General features: G+C 29.0%; 2 protein-coding genes across 2 annotated transcripts; one reads left to right on the top strand and one right to left on the bottom strand.

Moving 5' to 3' along the window:
• Window positions 1-1,431: 1,431 nt before the first annotated feature.
• On the bottom strand, window positions 1,432-4,274 carry LOC123298026 (probable RNA 3'-terminal phosphate cyclase-like protein). The gene is made up of 3 exons (XM_044879896.1): window positions 3,941-4,274; window positions 3,391-3,881; window positions 1,432-1,800 (listed from the first exon to the last, which is right to left on the bottom strand). The coding sequence occupies exons 1-3, from the start codon at window positions 4,233-4,235 to the stop codon at window positions 1,435-1,437; spliced, it is 1,152 nt and encodes a 383-aa protein (XP_044735831.1). The 5' UTR covers window positions 4,236-4,274; the 3' UTR covers window positions 1,432-1,434.
• Window positions 4,275-4,826: 552 nt separating this feature from the next.
• On the top strand, window positions 4,827-19,815 carry LOC123297447 (protein halfway). The gene is made up of 8 exons (XM_044879111.1): window positions 4,827-4,952; window positions 15,237-15,558; window positions 15,789-16,106; window positions 16,316-16,485; window positions 17,039-17,221; window positions 17,990-18,148; window positions 18,222-18,335; window positions 19,120-19,815. Exons 2-8 carry the CDS (start codon window positions 15,237-15,239, stop codon window positions 19,399-19,401), a joined length of 1,548 nt encoding a protein of 515 aa, XP_044735046.1. The 5' UTR covers window positions 4,827-4,952; the 3' UTR covers window positions 19,402-19,815.
• Window positions 19,816-20,494: the final 679 nt, after the last annotated feature.

Raw genomic sequence — 20,494 nt, 5'->3', positions numbered from 1 at the left:
TTTTTAAAAAAAAGTTTCCGGATTGAAAATTTTTCTAACCTGAAGATGCATTTATTCACGATTAAATTCGTTTTTGAAATAAATTTTTGAGAAAATCTAAATTAAACCCTCTAGCAGAATGTGTTAAGAAGTATTATTTCAAAATTTTACATTCCACGGAAAGTATATTTTTATCATTTTATCTCATACCTAGTTCGTTAACCTAAATTATATTATTTTTTAAATAGAGATCTCAGATCTACATAATTTTCCATGCTTCATACAATTCAGATATCATTGACTATATTCAAATTATCTTAAAGCAATTATTATGGCAGTTGCATCGTTACACGCAATACTCATTCATTTTTTTTTTTACACTTGAATGAAGTAAATACCTAAGAAGCATAAAAAACATTAAAAATAATTATTTATTATTATAACCTTATGACCTAGTTTATTAATAATTGTGCGTTTATTAATGTTAGAACAGGTGTGAAATGAAATGTGGATCTAAGTATGGAGACCTATTTGAAATTTTATTATTTTCTGTCTAGATGAATATAAAAATATATTAAGAAAAATATCCCCCATTAAGATTCTCTCCACATAAATTTGAACTATTAACATACTCCTGCAGAAGGGTTCTGAAAAATTTTCAATACCGTTAGTGCAATCTGCTATCAATACTCATGAAATTGCGGAAACTAAGGCTAGGGTCAAAAACATACTCAACGCTCGAATATTAACACATATTCATTCAGTTGAAGATTATTTCCGTACCACAATCTACATAGCGTCAATCGCGATGTGTTTTTGACACATTTCGATTTTTAAATCATCGCGATATTTATCAAATTTTGATTGCAATGAAGATACGTTTCCAAATGTCTAGCAAATCCTTCGCGTTCTGGCAGTTTTGCCTATGAAAACAGCAACGAATGAAAGCTCCTTTACAATTTTGCTTCATATGTCGGTTAAACGGCTTAGCCTCGCTCAACATACATAGCGAAGTATAGGTCGATGCGATTGGAAAAGTTTTTTTCTGTGCCTCGCAGAATTAACTTATTGAACAATAGTGACTGAGTATGACATTTGACATAATAAAACGTTCTCTTACTCGACATACGAGTATCTTGTTTTTATTGACTTTACGACCTTGCATGATGAGCCAAATTTTGAACCTCCCCCTGTTCCCAAGTGGTTTCCCCTTAGGGGAAGTGTTAAAAAATTGATTAAAATGTTTATATCCAATTTTCATGAAAATTTCGTTTACCAATATAAAATCCATAGTATTTTTCGAAGAAGATGTCAGATGTAAAATTCAATTAATTGGAAATTTCATATCTTGAAATAAACAGAGAATATAATAAAATAAAATCGACTATCATAATTTTTTTAGTCGATTGGTAGAATCCCCGGGTGTAGATGGAAAATAAAACGACATTTTTTAATTTATAAAACTCTTTTATTCAAATTCGTATATCCAATACCAATACAAGTTAATATAACCTTATCAGCTCCTTGACTGACACCATTTTCATCATCATCATCTTCATCAATTTGATGATCAAGTTTAAAAGTAACACCAAAAAATTCTCTTAAATGTTGTAAAAAAGTAATTGTGTACTCAGACAAAGGACCAATTACAAATTTTGAGACATCTTTTTGTCCTAATGCCATAAATAAGGCAACTACATATTGATACGCTGAGTCTACACATCCTCCACGGAAAATTTCGTCTAATAATTTATTTGCACATGATTCACCTAAATCTTCTGGTATTGAAAGATCAGCACCTTCATTTGCTACATTTGATATCTAAAATTAGAAATAGAAATTAGTTTTACTTAAATAAATTTACCGTATGTTTGATAATATTTTTATACTATGTATATGAAATATACATAGTATATTAAGTTTAGTCCCATGTTTGTAACGCTTAAAAATATTGATGCTACGAAAAAAATTTTACGTTTAGGTGTCCATAGAATCACCTAATTAGTCCATTTCCGTATGTCTGTCTGTCTGTCGTCTGTCCGCCTGCCATCACGATTACTAAAAACGAAGAAATATCAAGCGGAAATTTTTATAGTGTACTTAAGACGTAAAAAGTGAGGTCGAGTTCGTAAATGAGCAACATAGGTCAATTGGGTCTTGGGTCCGTAGGACCCATCTTGTAAACCGTTAGAGATAGAACAAATGTTTAAATGTAAAAAATGTTCCTTATAAAAAAATAAACAACTTTTGTTTGAAATATTTTCTCGTAAACATCACTGTTTACCCACGAGGGCGCTAATTAGGTGAAAATTTTGTAGTATGTATTAATATGGGAATATCAGTTATGTGTGTGTGGCTATTTAAGAGTGGAAATCTTTCTTTATTTACGTGACGTCAAAAAACAAACGATTGCGTCATCAAAACTGTCTATACATGGTATTTCAACAATTAATTCAGTCAATTGTTTGTTTTCACTTGTTTTACAAAAATTCACTTAAATGATTTAACTAAAACAGAGGACACCATTTTCGAATATCTTGGTCCAAAAAGATCGTACGGGAATTTGCATAGCACATTTTCAAGAAAAATAATCAAACTTTCAAGTAATTTTAACTAAATTTCTTGTAAAATAATTTTTAAAATTTTGGTACGCTTCTAAACTTTATATAAAATTTAGGGACAACATTTCTCATTTTTAAAACCCTCCGTGCAAAACGGGAGAGGGTAATAAAAATTTTGAGCAATAGATTCCAAAACTAGAAAATACAAATTTGTAAATGAGCTATTTAGATTCCAAATTCGATGTTTTTTCGCAGACACTATATATATGAAAATATGGAACTTTAAACCAAAATTTTATCTAAATAAATTCCTCAAAAGACTTAAAAATTCTTACTAATACTGAAGAAGAATTTTTCAGAATTATTAAAGCTTTTTAAGCCTTTCGTTTGAAATATTTACACAAGGGCGTACACCAATTACCATAATTTTATCATATAACCGATGAATAAATAAAATTTTCGACCCGAAAAGAAATTCACATGGTTTTACCCCAGCCACAATTCTTTTTCGGTAAGATTTTTATCAATTCAAGTCTAATTAGCCCCTTGAGAGTTTAATGGATCCATTATTATAAAATATGGTTTTCCCAGAATAGAGTGTATTTAAAAAGATACCGGAATCGTGCCCTATTCAAATTTTTGAAAATTATCTATAATTACGTCATCAATCAATGATCAAAAAAAATTGAAAGACTTAAAGCTTCCATCATAATTACATTATTTTTACAGCAAAAATTAAATGATCTGCTCTAATTTAAAAATGAAATCTCTTCGAATATCATATATGAGAGAGTATTTCCATGAAACATAAAAAATTCACTATAAAAATAGGTTTATCAACGTAAATTACCTGTTCCGCACTATAAAAAACATCTGTATTCGTCTCAGCAACTAAATTAATACCAAATCCAGTACTTTTTCCAGCCTCTTTACCTTTATACGGATCTGTATTTATATAAACATCAGGTAAAAACTTTAGCATGACACCCTTAGCAGTATCAACCATACGATTTGCAAATGCAGGTGACATTCGGCAAACATACACTGTACCACGAATTCGTTTCACTTTTCCATACGTCATAAATTGTATAGGACGTAATTGTTTACGTACAGGACATTTAAACGTAACTTCACCACCTCCTAGTGGTCGCATACCACGTTTATTTATTTTAAAATATAAACCATCGTCAACTACAAGAAATCTTTTGAGTAATGATAACCCCGCCGATTTAAAGTGATCCACTGATATTTCCATGGGACTATTAGTGATTCCCCTGAGTGTAGCATTTATTGGTACTTTGCAGAAAGGTCCAAGGCACATTAGTACTTCTAAATAATATCCTAAAACAATCATGGATATTGTAGAAACAAAAAGTAAAACATTATCGTATGTTACTTACCAATTCCTCGCTGTAAGGAGCATTCATGTTCGATAGAACCTCCAATTAATAATCCTGGGTTATAGTACAAGGAAGTACCAGTTTCATTTAATTCTACCGTTGTTCCATTTGTAACTTTATCAAGTAAGCGTATTAAGCTTACTTCAAATTCTTTCAAACCAGGTTCATGATCTAATTGTCTTATTTCAATAATTCTCACTGCTTTTCCACTTAAGGTTGATAATAGAAGACGTTGTCTTAAAAAATTACTCCCTTTATATGTTAAAACATTATCTTTATTTGAAATCGCAGGCATTTTTTAAATTTAGTCTCTTTTTCTTTTACTTTAAACAACATAACCTGTAATTTTTGACATTAAAAAAAATGAAAAACACGTGTTAAATAAAATTTGCATTGCGCATGTTGTTGATTTGTAATTGTTTTTATTTTTTAAATTATTTCGATTTTATAAAATTTTATTTTATAGGTGCAAAACACATTATTATGATGGTAAAGTTATTAAAGGTATATGATATTACATTTTTTAATGGAAAATTATTGATTTTTTTGTGGTGAACAAATATTTTCATATTTATCAATTTTAATTTACATTTAACGCATGCGTATAAGTTTGTTTTGAGTTTATAATAATTTATTGCAGGTGTATTTTTATATTAGAGAAGTTGTTTTATTAATAATTTATTATTATTAATTAATAATACTTTTCAAAGTTGGTAGATAAAATAATATGAAAATATTTTTGTCAACTAATCATAACAATATCTATATAAATGGAATCACAAATAAAAAAAAATGTTACTGAGAATCAATGACTTAATTTAAAGCCAGAAAATTTTTGTATTATTCCTAGACATGCATGTTATATTTGATTTCAGTACACTCACTTGTGTAGTGTGGTGAAGATGGTTCGACAAATTATTATAGATTTTTCTTTGTTTTAAAAATATAATAATTAATAATATGTATGAGAAATATTTAAATTCATGAGTGTGTTGTTCATTTCAACAAAACAGTAAGACAATTAATTAATTAATTTTATCGCTTTTTGTTGATATGAGTAACTTTTTATTTTTGTAATATATAAAAATAATCGCACGCTTTGGAATGTTGATTTCAATAATAAATTGTACTAAAATAATATTTTATGTCTAACAAGTACCCTTGTTATCAAACAAAATTCTGATGTATACAATAATTTTATAAAACCTTGGATTAATTTCTAAAATAATTGAAATTAATGTTTGTTTTTTTGTGTAATTAATTTTAATGTTTATCGACCTCAAAGCATATTGAAGAGAAATTATATCCTCTAATAGTAAACAAAAAAATTTGTCACTTGTCTATTAAAAAAATACATAGGTAGATAAATTATGTAATTAATTTATTTCAAAACTGTTTTGAAAAAAATTTAACTACGAAACTAAAATTATTAAGTACTTCCTAATAAGTTTTTAGCTCTTTGAATAATTCGTAAGTAAATAATTCTAGTTTTTTTAATTTTCCCTCGTGTCTCATCCAATTAGTTTTTTTACTCAATTGCTACAATAGAATTTGTTTGAAATTGATAACGTTGAATGTCGATTTTCTCTCATAGACAATTCGTGATTACAAAATTGGAATACAGGATTTTAGATATTATAACGTTTGAAATGTTCACATTTCAAAGTTTCTAATTTGAAACTTTGCTTACATTATGCACTTTTTACAAAATTGGATGTATGCGTGTGTTTATGTTCAAATTTTTGGCAAGTAAAAAAAAAAATGATGTGATCAGTTTGATCCTTATTAAAATTGCGTTAAAGGTGGTTTAAGAGAAGGGTAAAGAAAAAACATTAGGAATTTCTCAATTTTAGTAAATTAGAAAATAGGTATTTATCATTATGAAAGTTGTAGAAAATAATTTGTACCTACTACAATATACTTAACTTCTGATCATATTTTCTGAAAATCGAATTTTCCCAAAGATATTTATCTTCCAAAACACAAAATTTGACTCAGCGTGTCAAAATATGAAAGTTGTTGGTTAGTCTTCACTAATTATATAAAGAGAAAAGATTTGATTTTTTGTTTGTTTGTAATGGAACTGAAAAAACTACTGGACCGATTTTAAAAATTCTGTACCTATAAAAAGCTACATTATCAGCGAGCAAAATGGGCCGTATTTTATTAATTAAAAAATCCTTGAATTTGTGAACAAAAGTGGGAATATTTGAAAGCCAGGGAAGTGAAGTGTCTTTAACGCGGTAGTCTTTGTTTTCAATCTAAAGTTAAAATTATCGAGCGAAGCGGATGGGAACCTGCTAGTATTATTATAAAATGGAATTATTTATAATAAGCAAAGTTGCAGGATATAAATTTTACTGTAATTGATTAAGAAGTACAATAACCTATTTAATCCGTAATATATAGAGATGATCAGTCACTCGTACAAAGAAAAGTAATTAAACAAAAAGTACTGCTGGGTTCACTGATGCCAAAATTTTTGTTTGTTTGATAATCGAAGTTCACAAAAGTTATTTTTAAAGACAATAAAAATTTATGTTTTATTGCATGATAAATAGATATATCTAATTATACAATTTATGTATGCAAATATATTTTAAATAAACATAATTTTCATTTCTAAAATATTGACGATGCGCATCTGTTTAAATTATTCATTAAAAATTTCCACTGTTTATTACAGTAAAATCTGGTTAAGTGGTTATTTTGGAAGTATCAGCCATTAAATGTTTTTCGATGTTATTAATTTTATCAAATATGTTTTGGTAACTGTTCGAGTTCAGGATATTCTAATAAACGTGCACGTTTTAGTTTTCCTTGTCCTTCAGAACATTGAGATTATATTTATTCTGAATTATTCCAGAAAGAATAGATTTTGGCATATTAAATTTGACACAGACTTCATCACGTGTCTTCTCACTTTCATAAACGGATATTAACTTCAATTTTTCAAGTACTGATAACGATTTGAGCCTTCGTTTTGGCATTTTTCAAATAAACATCCGTATGATAGTAGTCATTGAGGCTCAAAATTAGTTGAGTGCGGAATTTGCGAGTAGACTATGAGTAAGTAAGTAAACAAACAAAACTTTGTCATCTCAGTTCTCAATTACAATGATTAATGCATATAAAATTCTCTCGCTGTTTCAGTTATAGAGGTAACTAGGACGATAAAATCGAAAGAACGATTCCCAGATATATTGGTTTGCTTCGTCCCACTAACAGAGACAATTCAGTGTCCAAGTATTGGGACCTCTGCATGAGTTCCATTTACGGAGATTTCTCACTTATCTAAGCCCCACTTAACCAAGCTCCACTGTAATTGAAAATTATTCGCATAAAAATGGTTTGCATGGGAATGATTAAACTGACCGTAATTTAAAGAATCAATATGAAAATTGTCTTTTGATAGGAAAATTTCTAATGGCTGATAATGAAAACAACACTTCTTTATTATATTTTTATATTCTTAATTTTCACATGTACGGCCAAACCCTTATGTAATAGCCTAAGTGGCGGTAGTAAGGATGCTGTACCATAAAATAGGGCAAACCAAGTATGCTAAATCGCCGTGGGCAGAATTTCTTTTAAGAGGAAAAAGGAGTCTCCAATTTTTTTCACAAAAAGTCCGAAATAACACTGGCAGTTTTCTCAAATATGTCTATAACCAGGCTTAATATTTGACAATCATTTCAGAATGGTTGGAAATAATGGGAGACTGTTGTCAGGGTAGTGTCAAATGACTTACGAAAGTTTTTATGGCCGATAGTATCTCTTTAGGGGGCTAGAAAATTTTTAATTTCGTGGATAGCTCAAAATTTTGATGTATTAATCATAAATACTAGCACGACCCAGATTCCTTAGTGCGACTATATCGAGTATACACTCAATAGAAACGAAAATAGTAATAAAAACTTAAGTAAATAAGAAAACAAATCAGGCTACTTAGTTACAAATTATATTTAATTATAAATCCTTGCCGACATTTAATTAAATAAGTAAAAAACTATTTTATTAAATTAAATGTTAAACAAAATATAAATCTCAGATTTTTTATTTACAAGTTCAAAAAGATAAACATCAATAAAATAATATAATCTAATTGAAAATAATAATAGTATTAAACAAATTCATTTAACTCTTTATGTTCACTTTAATTATCTTAATTAATAACGTTTCTTAATTCAATTACAAATAATAAAACCATTTTTTAATTAGTCATAAAGTCACTTGCACTCAAGTTCGGTACTAACCACAACAATTGCGGTTGCAGTTATTTAAGGCAATAGTAAAAAAATATTTTATGTTGAAAATATATGATATCGCCGAATTTTCCCATATTAAATGATTTTTTCCATTGAAATTTAACGTGCTATTGGACCACTAAATGCTGCTGCTAAATTAAAAGTGAGTTTTTATACCATGTATATATGTAATATGCAAGGTATAAAAACTGCTAAATAATAGTCCCAAGTTTGTAACGCTTAAAAATATTGATGCTACGAATAAAATTTTGGTATAGGTTTTAATAAATTCACCTAATTAATCGATTTTCGGTTGTCCGTCCGTATGCCAACTCGATAATTCAAAAACGAAAAAAGAAAAATTACTTAGAAATTAAAAATTCTAAGTTAAACTATGGTGGTGATTCAAAGAAATAACTATATTAACATAATTTTAAATTCATCGCACAATTTATACTGTATGTATACAAACAATTAAATAGTATAGTTATAAATTATTCATTATTTCACTGCAAGCTTGTGAAATATATACCTTGTATAATATCATTACATAGTTAAAAAACAAGTTGCTTCCGCTGCCTGTCCCTATGCTTAGACCTTTAAAACTACACAACGGATTTTGATGAGATTTTTTAATTGATAGAGTGATTCAAGAGAAAGGTTTATAATTTAACACTGATAATTTTAGAGGTTTCCAATGTGATGTCGTAAATAAACACATTTTTGTATATAAAGACATTCTGTAGTATATTTACTATGAGCATTGCACCCGTGCGAAGCCGGGGCTGATCGCTAGTGAAATATATATCAAGATATACTAATTTTAGTCCCAATTTTGTAACGCTTAGAAATATTTGTGATATGAGCAAAATTTTGGTATAGGTGTTCGTATGATCACCATTTCCGTTTATCCGTCCGCTCGTTTGCCCATCTGTCAGCACGACAACACAAAAACGAAAAGAGATATCGAGCTGGAATTTTTATAACGTGCTCAGGACGTAAAAAGTGAATTTGATTTCGTAAATGAGCAACATCGGTCAATTGCGTCTTGGTTACGAAGGGCCCATCTTGTAAACCGTGAGAGGTAAAAAACTTTTGTTTGAAATAATTTTCCGTAAATATCATTGTTTTTCCGTGACAGCCCAAATTAGGACAAAATTTTGGTGTCTATTTTCTCCAAACTCGCGGTCTTGTGAATTAATTTCGAAAACTAAAAATTACTTTCGAAAATTTGCCAAAACAAAACAAGTTGCGGCCGAAGGGCCGCCTATATGTGATAGTTTTTCCAATTTATTAAAAATAATGCAAGCACTGACACCCAACACTTTTTATACAGGATATTTCAATAATTAACTCAGACAGTTGTTTGTTTACACTCAGTGTGTATTTAGGTACTCTTATAAGACTTTACTTACCATCATACTGACTTTTGTTTGCACTGATTTGTTGCGCAGACAAAATTCTATAGAAGTCTGTGTGAAGTTGGTATCGTGTGAACCTACCATTACTGTGCACACAACGTATACAATCCAAAACTTGTTTACAGTACTTTAGAAAGACAAACATCTTAATTTACAGAAGTTTTTTCGTTATCGAGATTCAAGTAACGGCGTTTAACTATGTTTGTACATATCAGCGTTTAATTCGACCATTGTTTATCGATTTGAATTATGATACGGAACCCTAATAATGCGAACAATAGTTGTAATTTATTAATTAAAATGTATTAAGATTTATAAAAATATTATACGTTTAACAAAGACATGAATTATATGACTCTCATTTCATTGAGGCTCATTTCATCTGTTAATGCTATTAATGTGTTATAGTTACATTTTAGACCCGTATAATTTGTTTATATTGAGTTGTTTCCTTTGATAAATGAGGGGAATGTTATCATTAATAATATTTTAAAATGCATAATAACATTCAATTACGTTAGGTATAGGTACTTTCACAGATATTGTTTTAAAACGTTAAATTGGTAATACGAATTCCATTAACAAAGTTAATAAAATCTTTTAAACAACTCTTTTTAAACTTTCCGCTTCTCCAAAGCCCTATGATGCCTTAAGCCAGCTGTCGATACGTATACACACAAACAACCAGTGTTGCTAACTTTCAACTCTAAGGCCCACTGAACAGGCCATAGAAAACCTCTAAAAAACAACTAGAGAGCAATAATATTGCTAGAAATGATATTAAAATATTAAATTATTTTCCCACTAAAGGTAGAAAAATAGTAGAAAAAACCACTAGTTTTAGTGGTAAAACTACTAAGTTGACAACACTGCAAACAACTAATAAATGATCTGATTGCGCACGTATCCCACAGTAAATTGTATGTTTCTTTGTTTTATACATAAGAATTAAATACTTATGATAAATTGAAAGAGCAATTTATAATACAGAAGTTTCAAATATTTAGTTATGATGTACTCGTATTTTGTTTTTCAAAAATATTTCAATTTTGGAAATTTTATTCAAATATATTAATGTGAAATGCTATTGTAACAGTGGAGTGGTTATGATAGGTCAGTCTGACTCGACAAAAAAGTGTTCTATGGTTTAGAGACGACCTCAATCAAAAATAGAATAAATTATCTATTTAAAATTTTTTACCTTGACAATTAATTAACTTATCATTTAATTTCGGAGCAAAACAAAACAAGTTAAGGAAGTATATTTACTAGATACTAATTATATCTTTTAAAACTGAATAGATAACACAGTTTTATTACCACCTTTTGATATAAAAATAGAATATTTAAAATACCCGAGTCAATAAAACCAAATGATCTGGAAAAATTGACTCACATCGAAACATCGATTTTCATATTTTTTTAATGATATTTGAACTAAACTCTACCACTCTTTAGTTTTGTGGACTGGGTATATTTAGGGGATGGGAGTATAGTCATCCCCTAATAAAACATTAAAATTTCTTTAAATTATACATTAATTTTTGGGGTCGCTGAATCCATATATAAGGGCTTTAAAATTTTTCCATAATTAAGCCCTAAAAATCACTATAAGGACCTTAATGGGAATTGGCATGTGATTTTTAGCTTAATGATAGGAAAAACTTAAAACTGGCATTATATATAATAATTTTCCACAAATCAAATAGTCCAATAAATTATCCATTACTTAAAATTTAAAAGTTAAATTAAAATGGATTAAAAAACGAAGTTTTATATATATTATATGGCGATACCGTGTAATGGCGTCATATTCTATACCTTCCTCTTTGTTTAATTAGGAATTTAAACGTTCATATTTTGCGTACTTCTTAAGATTTTCAAAAACCAACTTCACTTTTCTGTCCGTACAGAGAGAATTCTTCGCCTGGCGTGATAAAAAAAATTTAGTTATCATCCTCATTATTATGTTTTTTTGGGGGTGATTATTCACAAAACTTTGGTTTTTTGATGTTTGGTTCAAATATCATAAAGAACATTTTTTGTTATAAATTATGAAAATCAGAGTCAATTTTTCCAGGTTATTGGTAAAATTTACCCTTATTAACTCGAGTAAAAATGTTCTAATAGTATTTTTAACAAATTTTTATATTTATCATCAAATATTTGTTAATTTAATTAACGTTGTATTTTTACAACTTTAGGTAAATATTAGTACTTAATATAGACATTATTAAATAAAAATGCGATTGATGAATTTTCCGCAGATATTGTAATGGACATTAGAAACTGAAGCTCAAACTGTTTACACTGAACCTAGATTTTGCTCAACCTTGCTGTACCTACCTACAGCCAGGACTGTAACGAGGGGTGGCAAGTATTTATATTGCGCCTTATATATATCGGAATCGGTCATATGAGTAAAGGCAAAATGGGGTAAAGTCGCCATTATCGTATCATTTTATCTCTAAAAGAGTCTGTACATTTTATTGACAAACTTTTTAAATTTATTCAAATGATAGAGTATCAAATTAAAGTATTGATTTCTCTCTACGGTTCCGAGCAAAACAAGGAACTCATTACTCTCCTAAATGATACTGAGGTATTCTGTATAAGGAACTGATTAACCTCCAAAATCAATATTTTGTTGAAAATAAATAAATTAAATAATACAGAGTAATACAAACAAAATTGGATTAAAATTATAATTATTATTAATATACTCGCTGTTAAAAAGTACCATATTGGCAATTTTGATAAACTAAGTATGAAATCCTACTAAATTTGGGTCATACTTTTCAAATTTGTGATCAAAATTAACCTAGCTCTAACAGCTTCAAGAATGTGGAGTCCTGGTCCCGGAATTAAGCACATAGGTGATAGCTAGCGAAAAACTGGCATCGCAACTGAAAAGAATGGCCCAAAATTAGTGGGTTTCAAAAAAAAATCCAATAAGATCGGATCAAATTTGCTTGTGCTATCAAAAAATCGAATTTTTTAACTTAATGACGTCATCAGAATCCAAAAAATTTAATTTTGCTCTATCACATCCAAATTTTATCCAATTTTGATAAATAAAGTATGTAATTCTATTAAATTTGGGTCATACTTTTCAAATTTGTGATCAAAATTAACCTGGCTCTAACAGCTTCAAGAATGTGGAGTCCTGGTCCCGGAATTAAGCACATAGGTGATAGCTAGCGAAAAACTGGCATCGCAACTGAAAAGAATGGCCCAAAATTAGTGGGTTTCAAAAAAAAATCCAATAAGATCGGATCAAATTTGCTTGTGCTATCAAAAAATCGAATTTTTTAACTTAATGACGTCATCAGAATCCAAAAAATTTAATTTTGCTCTATCACATCCAAATTTTAACCAATTTTGATAAATAAAGTATGTAATTCTATTAAATTTGGGCCATACTTTTCAAATTTGTGATCAAAATTAACCTAGCTCTAACAGCTTCAAGAATGTGGAGTCCTGGTCCCGGAATTAAGCACATAGGTGATAGCTAGCGAAAAACTGCCATCGCAACTGAAAAGAATGGCCCAAAATTAGTGGGTTTCAAAAAAAAATCCAATAAGATCGGATCAAATTTGCTTGTGCTATCAAAAAATCGAATTTTTTAACTTAATGACGTCATCAGAATCCAAAAAATTTAATTTTGCTCTATCACATCCAAATTTTATCCAATTTTGATAAATAAAGTATGTAATTCTATTAAATTTGGGTCATACTTTTCAAATTTGTGATCAAAATTAACCTGGCTCTAACAGCTTCAAGAATGTGGAGTCCTGGTCCCGGAATTAAGCACATAGGTGATAGCTAGCGAAAAACTGGCATCGCAACTGAAAAGAATGGCCCAAAATTAGTGGGTTTCAAAAAAAAATCCAATAAGATCGGATCAAATTTGCTTGTGCTATCAAAAAATCGAATTTTTTAACTTAATGACGTCATCAGAATCCAAAAAATTTAATTTTGCTCTATCACATCCAAATTTTAACCAATTTTGATAAATAAAGTATGTAATTCTATTAAATTTGGGCCATACTTTTCAAATTTGTGATCAAAATTAACCTAGCTCTAACAGCTTCAAGAATGTGGAGTCCTGGTCCCGGAATTAAGCACATAGGTGATAGCTAGCGAAAAACTGCCATCGCAACTGAAAAGAATGGCCCAAAATTAGTGGGTTTCAAAAAAAAATCCAATAAGATCGGATCAAATTTGCTTGTGCTATCAAAAAATCGAATTTTTTAACTTAATGACGTCATCAGAATCCAAAAAATTTAATTTTGCTCTATCACATACTAAATTTGGGCCATACTGTTGATTAAACTATCACTTTCATAGCATGTGATAGAAATCTGCAGTGCCTCAGATTCAGAATGCTTAGGTTCGAAAACTTGGATTCGGATCTGGCCTTGACAGAATCTTATAGCTTCATCTGATCAAAACAGCATCTCTCACCCGAAGATGTTTCGCCTAAGAGTGCGCAGAGGACCTCTTGGTCTAGGTGCTAGGAACCCATTTGCGGTACACTTCTTATGTTTTATTATTATTGGTATCGCTTGTTTATCAATAGAACGCATTATTCAAAAGATTCATAAAAAATGTATTGAAGAATTCGCATTTTCATAATAAAATTTACTATTTTTATATAAATAACATAATTTTTGTATTTATAATAATAAAATTGTATATTTACGTAGTATGATATAATTTAATAATTAACATTATTATCTAAGAATAATCAAAATTAAATGAGTCATAAATTTATCGTTAAGTCTACCTACACTTATTTACAATATTTATTTATTTACTATTTTTTGGGTGTGTTTTATTTATATTTACATTTCATATTTTTGAGCAAATATTTATCGAGAGTAATAAATATTTATAGTAGTAAAATAAAAACTTAGAAAATATGATGTGAACGCCACACATTTTGTGATTAAAATTTATCTATTTATAAGGTCAATTCAATTAGATCATAACCTCCCGCACTTTCAGAATTTAGCAGCCTCCTCCCCCTGTCTTTAACCGATATTTGTATCCTTGATAAAAAAGTTAAGAAAATACAAGCCGACCGTGCGAAATTCCACTATGCGTTACCCATGCTTTCTATTCTACTATTTATTATTTCTATTCTTATTATGTATAGGCAATTTTATTACAGATATGATATACAAATTACATACTGAACAAAATTAAATCGTAAAAACCAAATCAATGCGGTACATTTTTAGACCGTGGGTCTTGTTTTCGTCGTTAGAGAGCACGATAAGCTTTAAAATGAGGAGTAAGTAATGGCAATTGATAAAGGAATAAGAAAGAGCCATAAAGACCTATCTATTAATCGAATCCTTCAAAGATGCGTTCTAACACTTTACTTTTTCCACACGTCTTCCACTCCATTCAATAAATTACCCATACTTTGAGGTCAAACCATGCCATCTGCAGGGAAGGCGAACAAAAACCTAGATACGGAATAGTGGAATTTGATAGACATAATTGGTTTCAATATTGGCGGATAAAAAAACCGACATGATAATTTTCAGAGCCATTACTCGATACTTTATTTATAGAATTTTTACTTCGAAGTATAAGCACCTATGTTTTTTTTTTCAGATGATTTTAAATAGTAGATTAAAAGAAATATGTTTCATTATAACAATATTAATTGGTATAATAATAGACATTGATTGTCGTTTAGCTGAGCCAACCGAAGAGCCATTAAATCAAATAATCACAACAGAAACGTTAGCACCATCCATTACGACAACAACAAAACCTCAACGAGTTGTACAAGAATGTTTCCATCAGCCACCATCAATTTGTGCCCAATTATTTAACTCAAATACAAATGAGCATTGTACGAAATATTCAAGTAAAGCTGTTATTTGCTGTAATGTTAATACGTATTCATTAGCGACGGATTTACAGCAAGCAGGTATGTTTTGAGGCTTTGTCGCATTTTCAGAAAATTAAATTTAGGAAAAATATGTTTCTTCAACAGGAATAATCAAAAAGATTATTCTTTGCTTAACAGCCAATTTGGGATGTGTATTAGTTTTACAAAGTTTGCCTGTAAGAATTTTTATAAATCGGTTGTACACATATCTCCCGTAAAGATAAAGCGTCCCCAGTTACTCCTATGCTAATATTTACTTATTTTTTTAGGTGTTGGACCAACAGATGAAGTAGAATCATTACATATCATAAACGCAACATTAGATGTTTTGAATGTAACACACAAATCATGGAAACGTTTAAAATCAATGTCCATAACAGATGGTAGCATTGGAAAAGTAGTTGGTACATTTCCGAAAATGACGTCAATATCATGTTTAAATGTATCAAGTAATGGTATTGTAGAAATTCAAAACCGTTCATTTGTCAATTTAATCAATTTAACAACGTTAGATTTATCAAATAATCAATTAGATTCAATACCTAAATTTTATACGACAGCTGTAAACTTATCGATAGATGTATCAGGTATTTATAATTAATTATTTCCTTTCTTTTTCCAAACATTATATGAAGATAAGGAACCGTAGAATGTTTCTTATGTGATTGAGAGACTATTAACAAAAATAATGTTTCATAAACCAAATATTTCAAAAGTTGTTTTTGTTCTCATTTTGGTAAGACCCTTTTTGAAAGTTGTTTCCAAAATTTGCTATTTATCTATTTACATATTCCAGATAACAAGCCATTACAATGTTTAAGTTTACATAAAGCAATGGTCGATACAAAAAAAGAATTAATATTTCAAAATCAAAATAGAACACATTGTGTGAGTAAATTGAAATCTTTTCATTGGTTTAATTCAACTGAACATATGCCTTTTTCACAAATAGAACTATCAGCAGAGGTATGCTTCAATTTTTTTTTATAATTTAAGGTGATAGTACTGTTCTCATGGCGAATAAAGAGCATCATTACATTTTTTGCCAAAGACATCCTATTTTCTAGAATTTTCCCAGTTAAAAAATGTTCATAAGGAATTATTAATATTCCTTTATTAATAATTACTTATAAAAAAGACCCGGGACTTTAGACGATTAAATTTTGTTTTTCATAAAAAAATAAATAATATAATTTTCTCTCTAAATGTGATAATTTGCCGCGAACCGCACATATTGATGACTATAACGCTGTAATTTTTCAAAAACCGAAGAGTATGTCTATACAGTGCAAAAACCAGTAATTTCGATAAAATTCCAAAAAAAAATTTTTCTATGATCCGTTTTCTAATTTATTTCTATATAAATTATACGTACACTAAAAAAATAAATAATTTTTTTTTAAGTATGCGAACAGCATTAGCGCCTTAAAATAAGTAGATCCTCAAAAAGTGGAGTTTATTAAATTTTTTCGAGACATAGTTGAAACAGAAACTCAATAACAAACGCGTTAATTTACAGCTAGCATTAACATGTCCAAAAATTGGTAATAAAAGTTGTACCTGCAGACCATATCGGCTAGTTTTAATACAAGATGAAACTCCAAAAACTGCAATAGGTGTTGACTGTTCAAATTTAAATTTAACGTCATTGCCAACACCACTGCCACCATACACATATATGTTGAATGTATCACATAATAAGGTAAGCAAAAAATCTCACAACATCAAGTTTAATTCAATAGGGGATCGAACTAAAATTTTTTTATCACTTCAGATGAAGAATTCTCACTTCACGAATGGAAAAGTGAAGTGGGGTTTTAAAAATTTTTACTAGTATGCAAAATATGAACGTTTAAAATTCCTAATTAAACAAACAGGAAGATACCCACTAGCGACTTCATGTACGTAGGTATCGCCATAGAGATTACATATAAAACTTTGTTTGCTAAAAAGAGATGGACAACCTGCGAATGCAATCTTTGATTGCTTGTAACGTCTTCGTTTTTTAATGAATGTTAATTTCACATACAAATTTTGTCATGGTATCAGGTCTATGTAATTTTATGGGTAATATGGCCAATTTGACATGAGGATATCTCCTATTGTTATGAAAACGGACTGAGTCTTGTTAAGGGCGTTCCCAATCAAGTGATGAAATTATTTAAGGCTTCCGTTTCCAATTATCAGGGAATATTCTGCTAAAACTTGGCAAATTAGACGATAACTAAGAGAAAAATGGTTCGATATATACCATAGTTTTCGAAATATCGATGCCTAAAGATTTGTAGTAGAAAATCCCTTTTAGAAGAAATACCACAAAAATGCCATTCATTTCATCACTTTAAATGTATTTTATGGAAAAACGAGTTCCGCTTGTTATAATTTTTTTTATAGGAAAATGTTTTTAAATCATAGACTATTATATACTATTGACAACTATACGGTATTAAACAATAAATTTTCATTTAAGATTGAATCTCTCAGTATGTTGAGCGACGACCCAAGTTATCAAGAGATAAGAGAATTAGACGCAGATTATAATGAAATTACGTCCATATCAATATTGGAAGGTACAAAATTTATTGATAACTTCGCAGTACTAAGTCTAAAAGCAAATAAATTAAAAACTGTAAGTTTTATTAACAAAGTTATAGAAAAAAAATTGTATGTTTTTTAAATTTTCTTTTATTTTGTTTTTTTAGTTGCCAACATATTTTCTTTCGAATACATTTGATAGAAATTATGCAATACCTCGTTTAATAAGTCTAGGATCAAACAATTTAATTTGTGATTGCAATACTTTTAAAACTGTGAAGGTAATTATAAAATACAAATTGAAACTATTTAGCTATATATTTATTTGGAATTTTATTATTAGTTTTAATGAAAATCAGTTGTTAACGGGGCCCGCACACTATTAGGAGGCGTGTGCAAACATCTGAGATAATTCCTTGGGTCAACCAGGAACATCAAATGTGTCAATCTGTTCCCTCATAACTTCTAAATCACTTATCATAATTTTAAAATTAAAGTATCATAAAGACAAAACTTTTGACCCCTCTCCTACCCATTGTCACACAATGTTATATTTCGTTGACTTCTCCTCTCCCCTAAACCATTGGTAAAAATAAAAGTTTTTGTACTTCGAAAAATGCCTTCAGATGCAATAGAATGTCTGTATCAAATTTTACAAAAATATTTATTGATATCACCGATATAAAAACAGAAATTTTTTCTTAAAATTTTACCACCCTGTATTTTGGAAACTAAGCGTTTGCGGGCAATAATTTAGTCTTAATTTTTTTTACTTAAGAAACAGCCTGTATACAAATCATTACTTACCTAAAAAATTATAAAAATTTTGTAGGTATTAATGATCTGCTTTCCGATGCTTGTTAGACTTTCTTAGTGTGCGGCCACGTATCAAAATGTTTTATAAAAATTGGGTAGAACTCATAATCATTTTTCACTATTTAACATATTAGGAAAAGATAAGATTAAATTTAAATTATTAAAAACTTTTTCATTAATTTAATCACATCTCCATTTCCATATTAGAAAATTTTATTTATTTATAAAAAAAAACTTCTTATTTTTTAGATCTGGTTAACATTAAAACAAAAGAATATTCCTGATTATGATGAAATATGGTGTGAAAATTTACCATTAAAGGTATATGAATTGAGCCAATCAAAAGTATGCCAACATCCACGCGATTGGACTGATTACATTTATTATATAATCGCAACAGAGGTATTACTTTTAGTTGGATTAATATGTAAAGTATCTTATGATTATTGGATATTTAAAACAGCTGGTTACTTACCATGGCCAGCAAGTAAAATGCCTAAACTACCATGTGATTGTCTATGTGAAACATAACACAGATTTGCAAGTAAAAAAATGCACAGGTTTATCTACTAATTAAAAAACTTCTATCACTTCGAGTTTTCTTGCAAAACTGATTTGAAAATTCGACGAATTCAAGGGGATAATAAAGGATATACTTATTCAAGAGGGACACTTGCGTTCTTAAAAAATTTTCAGTTGATCATATCTCAACAAATTATCGATCTCTGATTTCTTTGTGATAACCCATGCGAGAACAAAATATGAAAAAGAAGAAAATGTTTCAAAAAAGATAAATCATCATTCATCCTTATACTAACCACTTCAATTAATCGAATTTCCGATATATTGCTTTTTAAAATAAAGTTGTCAGAAGATCTGAGGTGATAGGGGAATTTTTCGCAGACCTGTGATTTTTTTTTTTTAAATGTTAATTATTTTGTTTTTTAAAATAACTGATTTGTAAAAGTTTATATATTTTTTATATTTTATAAATAAAAATACAAATTATTCTTACATTTTATGAATTTTCTTTACGTTTCTTTGTTTTTATTTGTACATAATTTTTCTTTTTCCTGAAACAAAAAATTAAACTTAATATTTTTCTACGTTTTTGTGGTCTAATTTGAAAGCACTTGAAAATTTGTGTAACGCTTCTTTTTTAATGTTTGGGTACAAAATCGAAAAACCGACTGAAGGAAGCCAAATATTAAAATTATATTTTTTTCTGGGTATTCTAGCTAAATCTTATCGTGGTTCAAATATATTTTTTCCTCATTTATGTATAACAATTTTGAATCGCCTGACAACATTATAAATTCGCTTAATAACCTGCCTTTTTTATGTCATTAAATACCAAAGAAGATATTGGAATTACAAAATGTTTCAAGGATATGTTTATGAATTAATTTTTGATATATGACAGATTCTATGTTCAGAACTTACAAAATAATTATTGTACCAATTCTCATGGTGTCTCAAATACTACTACAGCTACTAACAAAAATTTTCCAATAATCGAATCGCCCTTTTATGCCCTTCACGATTTACATTATTTGAAGGTACTAAATAAAGACGGTGTGACTCTTCATGATGGTGGGAGGACACTGTCGATTGAACTAACATT

The sequence above is a fragment of the Chrysoperla carnea genome, chromosome 4 (genome assembly GCF_905475395.1).
Source record: "Chrysoperla carnea chromosome 4, inChrCarn1.1, whole genome shotgun sequence".
NCBI classification, from domain to species: Eukaryota; Metazoa; Arthropoda; class Insecta; order Neuroptera; family Chrysopidae; genus Chrysoperla; species Chrysoperla carnea.
Note: the sequence above shows the minus strand (reverse complement) of the source record. Positions and strands in the feature narration are given on the sequence as shown.

Bases quoted from the DNA above. Each gene is read 5' to 3' on its own strand.
- LOC123298026 (XM_044879896.1), bottom strand. From the start codon at position 4,235: ATGCCTGCGATTTCAAATAAAGATAATGTTTTAACATATAAAGGGAGT. The intron at 3,882-3,940 runs GTAAGTAACATA...TGATTGTTTTAG, and splicing joins CTCCTTACAGCGAGGAATTG to GATATTATTTAGAAGTACTA. The intron at 1,801-3,390 runs GTAATTTACGTT...TTCTAATTTTAG, and splicing joins TTTTTTATAGTGCGGAACAG to ATATCAAATGTAGCAAATGA.
- LOC123297447 (XM_044879111.1), top strand. From the start codon at position 15,237: ATGATTTTAAATAGTAGATTAAAAGAAATATGTTTCATTATAACAATA. The intron at 16,486-17,038 runs GTATGCTTCAAT...GTTAATTTACAG, and splicing joins AAATAGAACTATCAGCAGAG to CTAGCATTAACATGTCCAAA. The intron at 18,149-18,221 runs GTAAGTTTTATT...TTGTTTTTTTAG, and splicing joins AAGCAAATAAATTAAAAACT to TTGCCAACATATTTTCTTTC.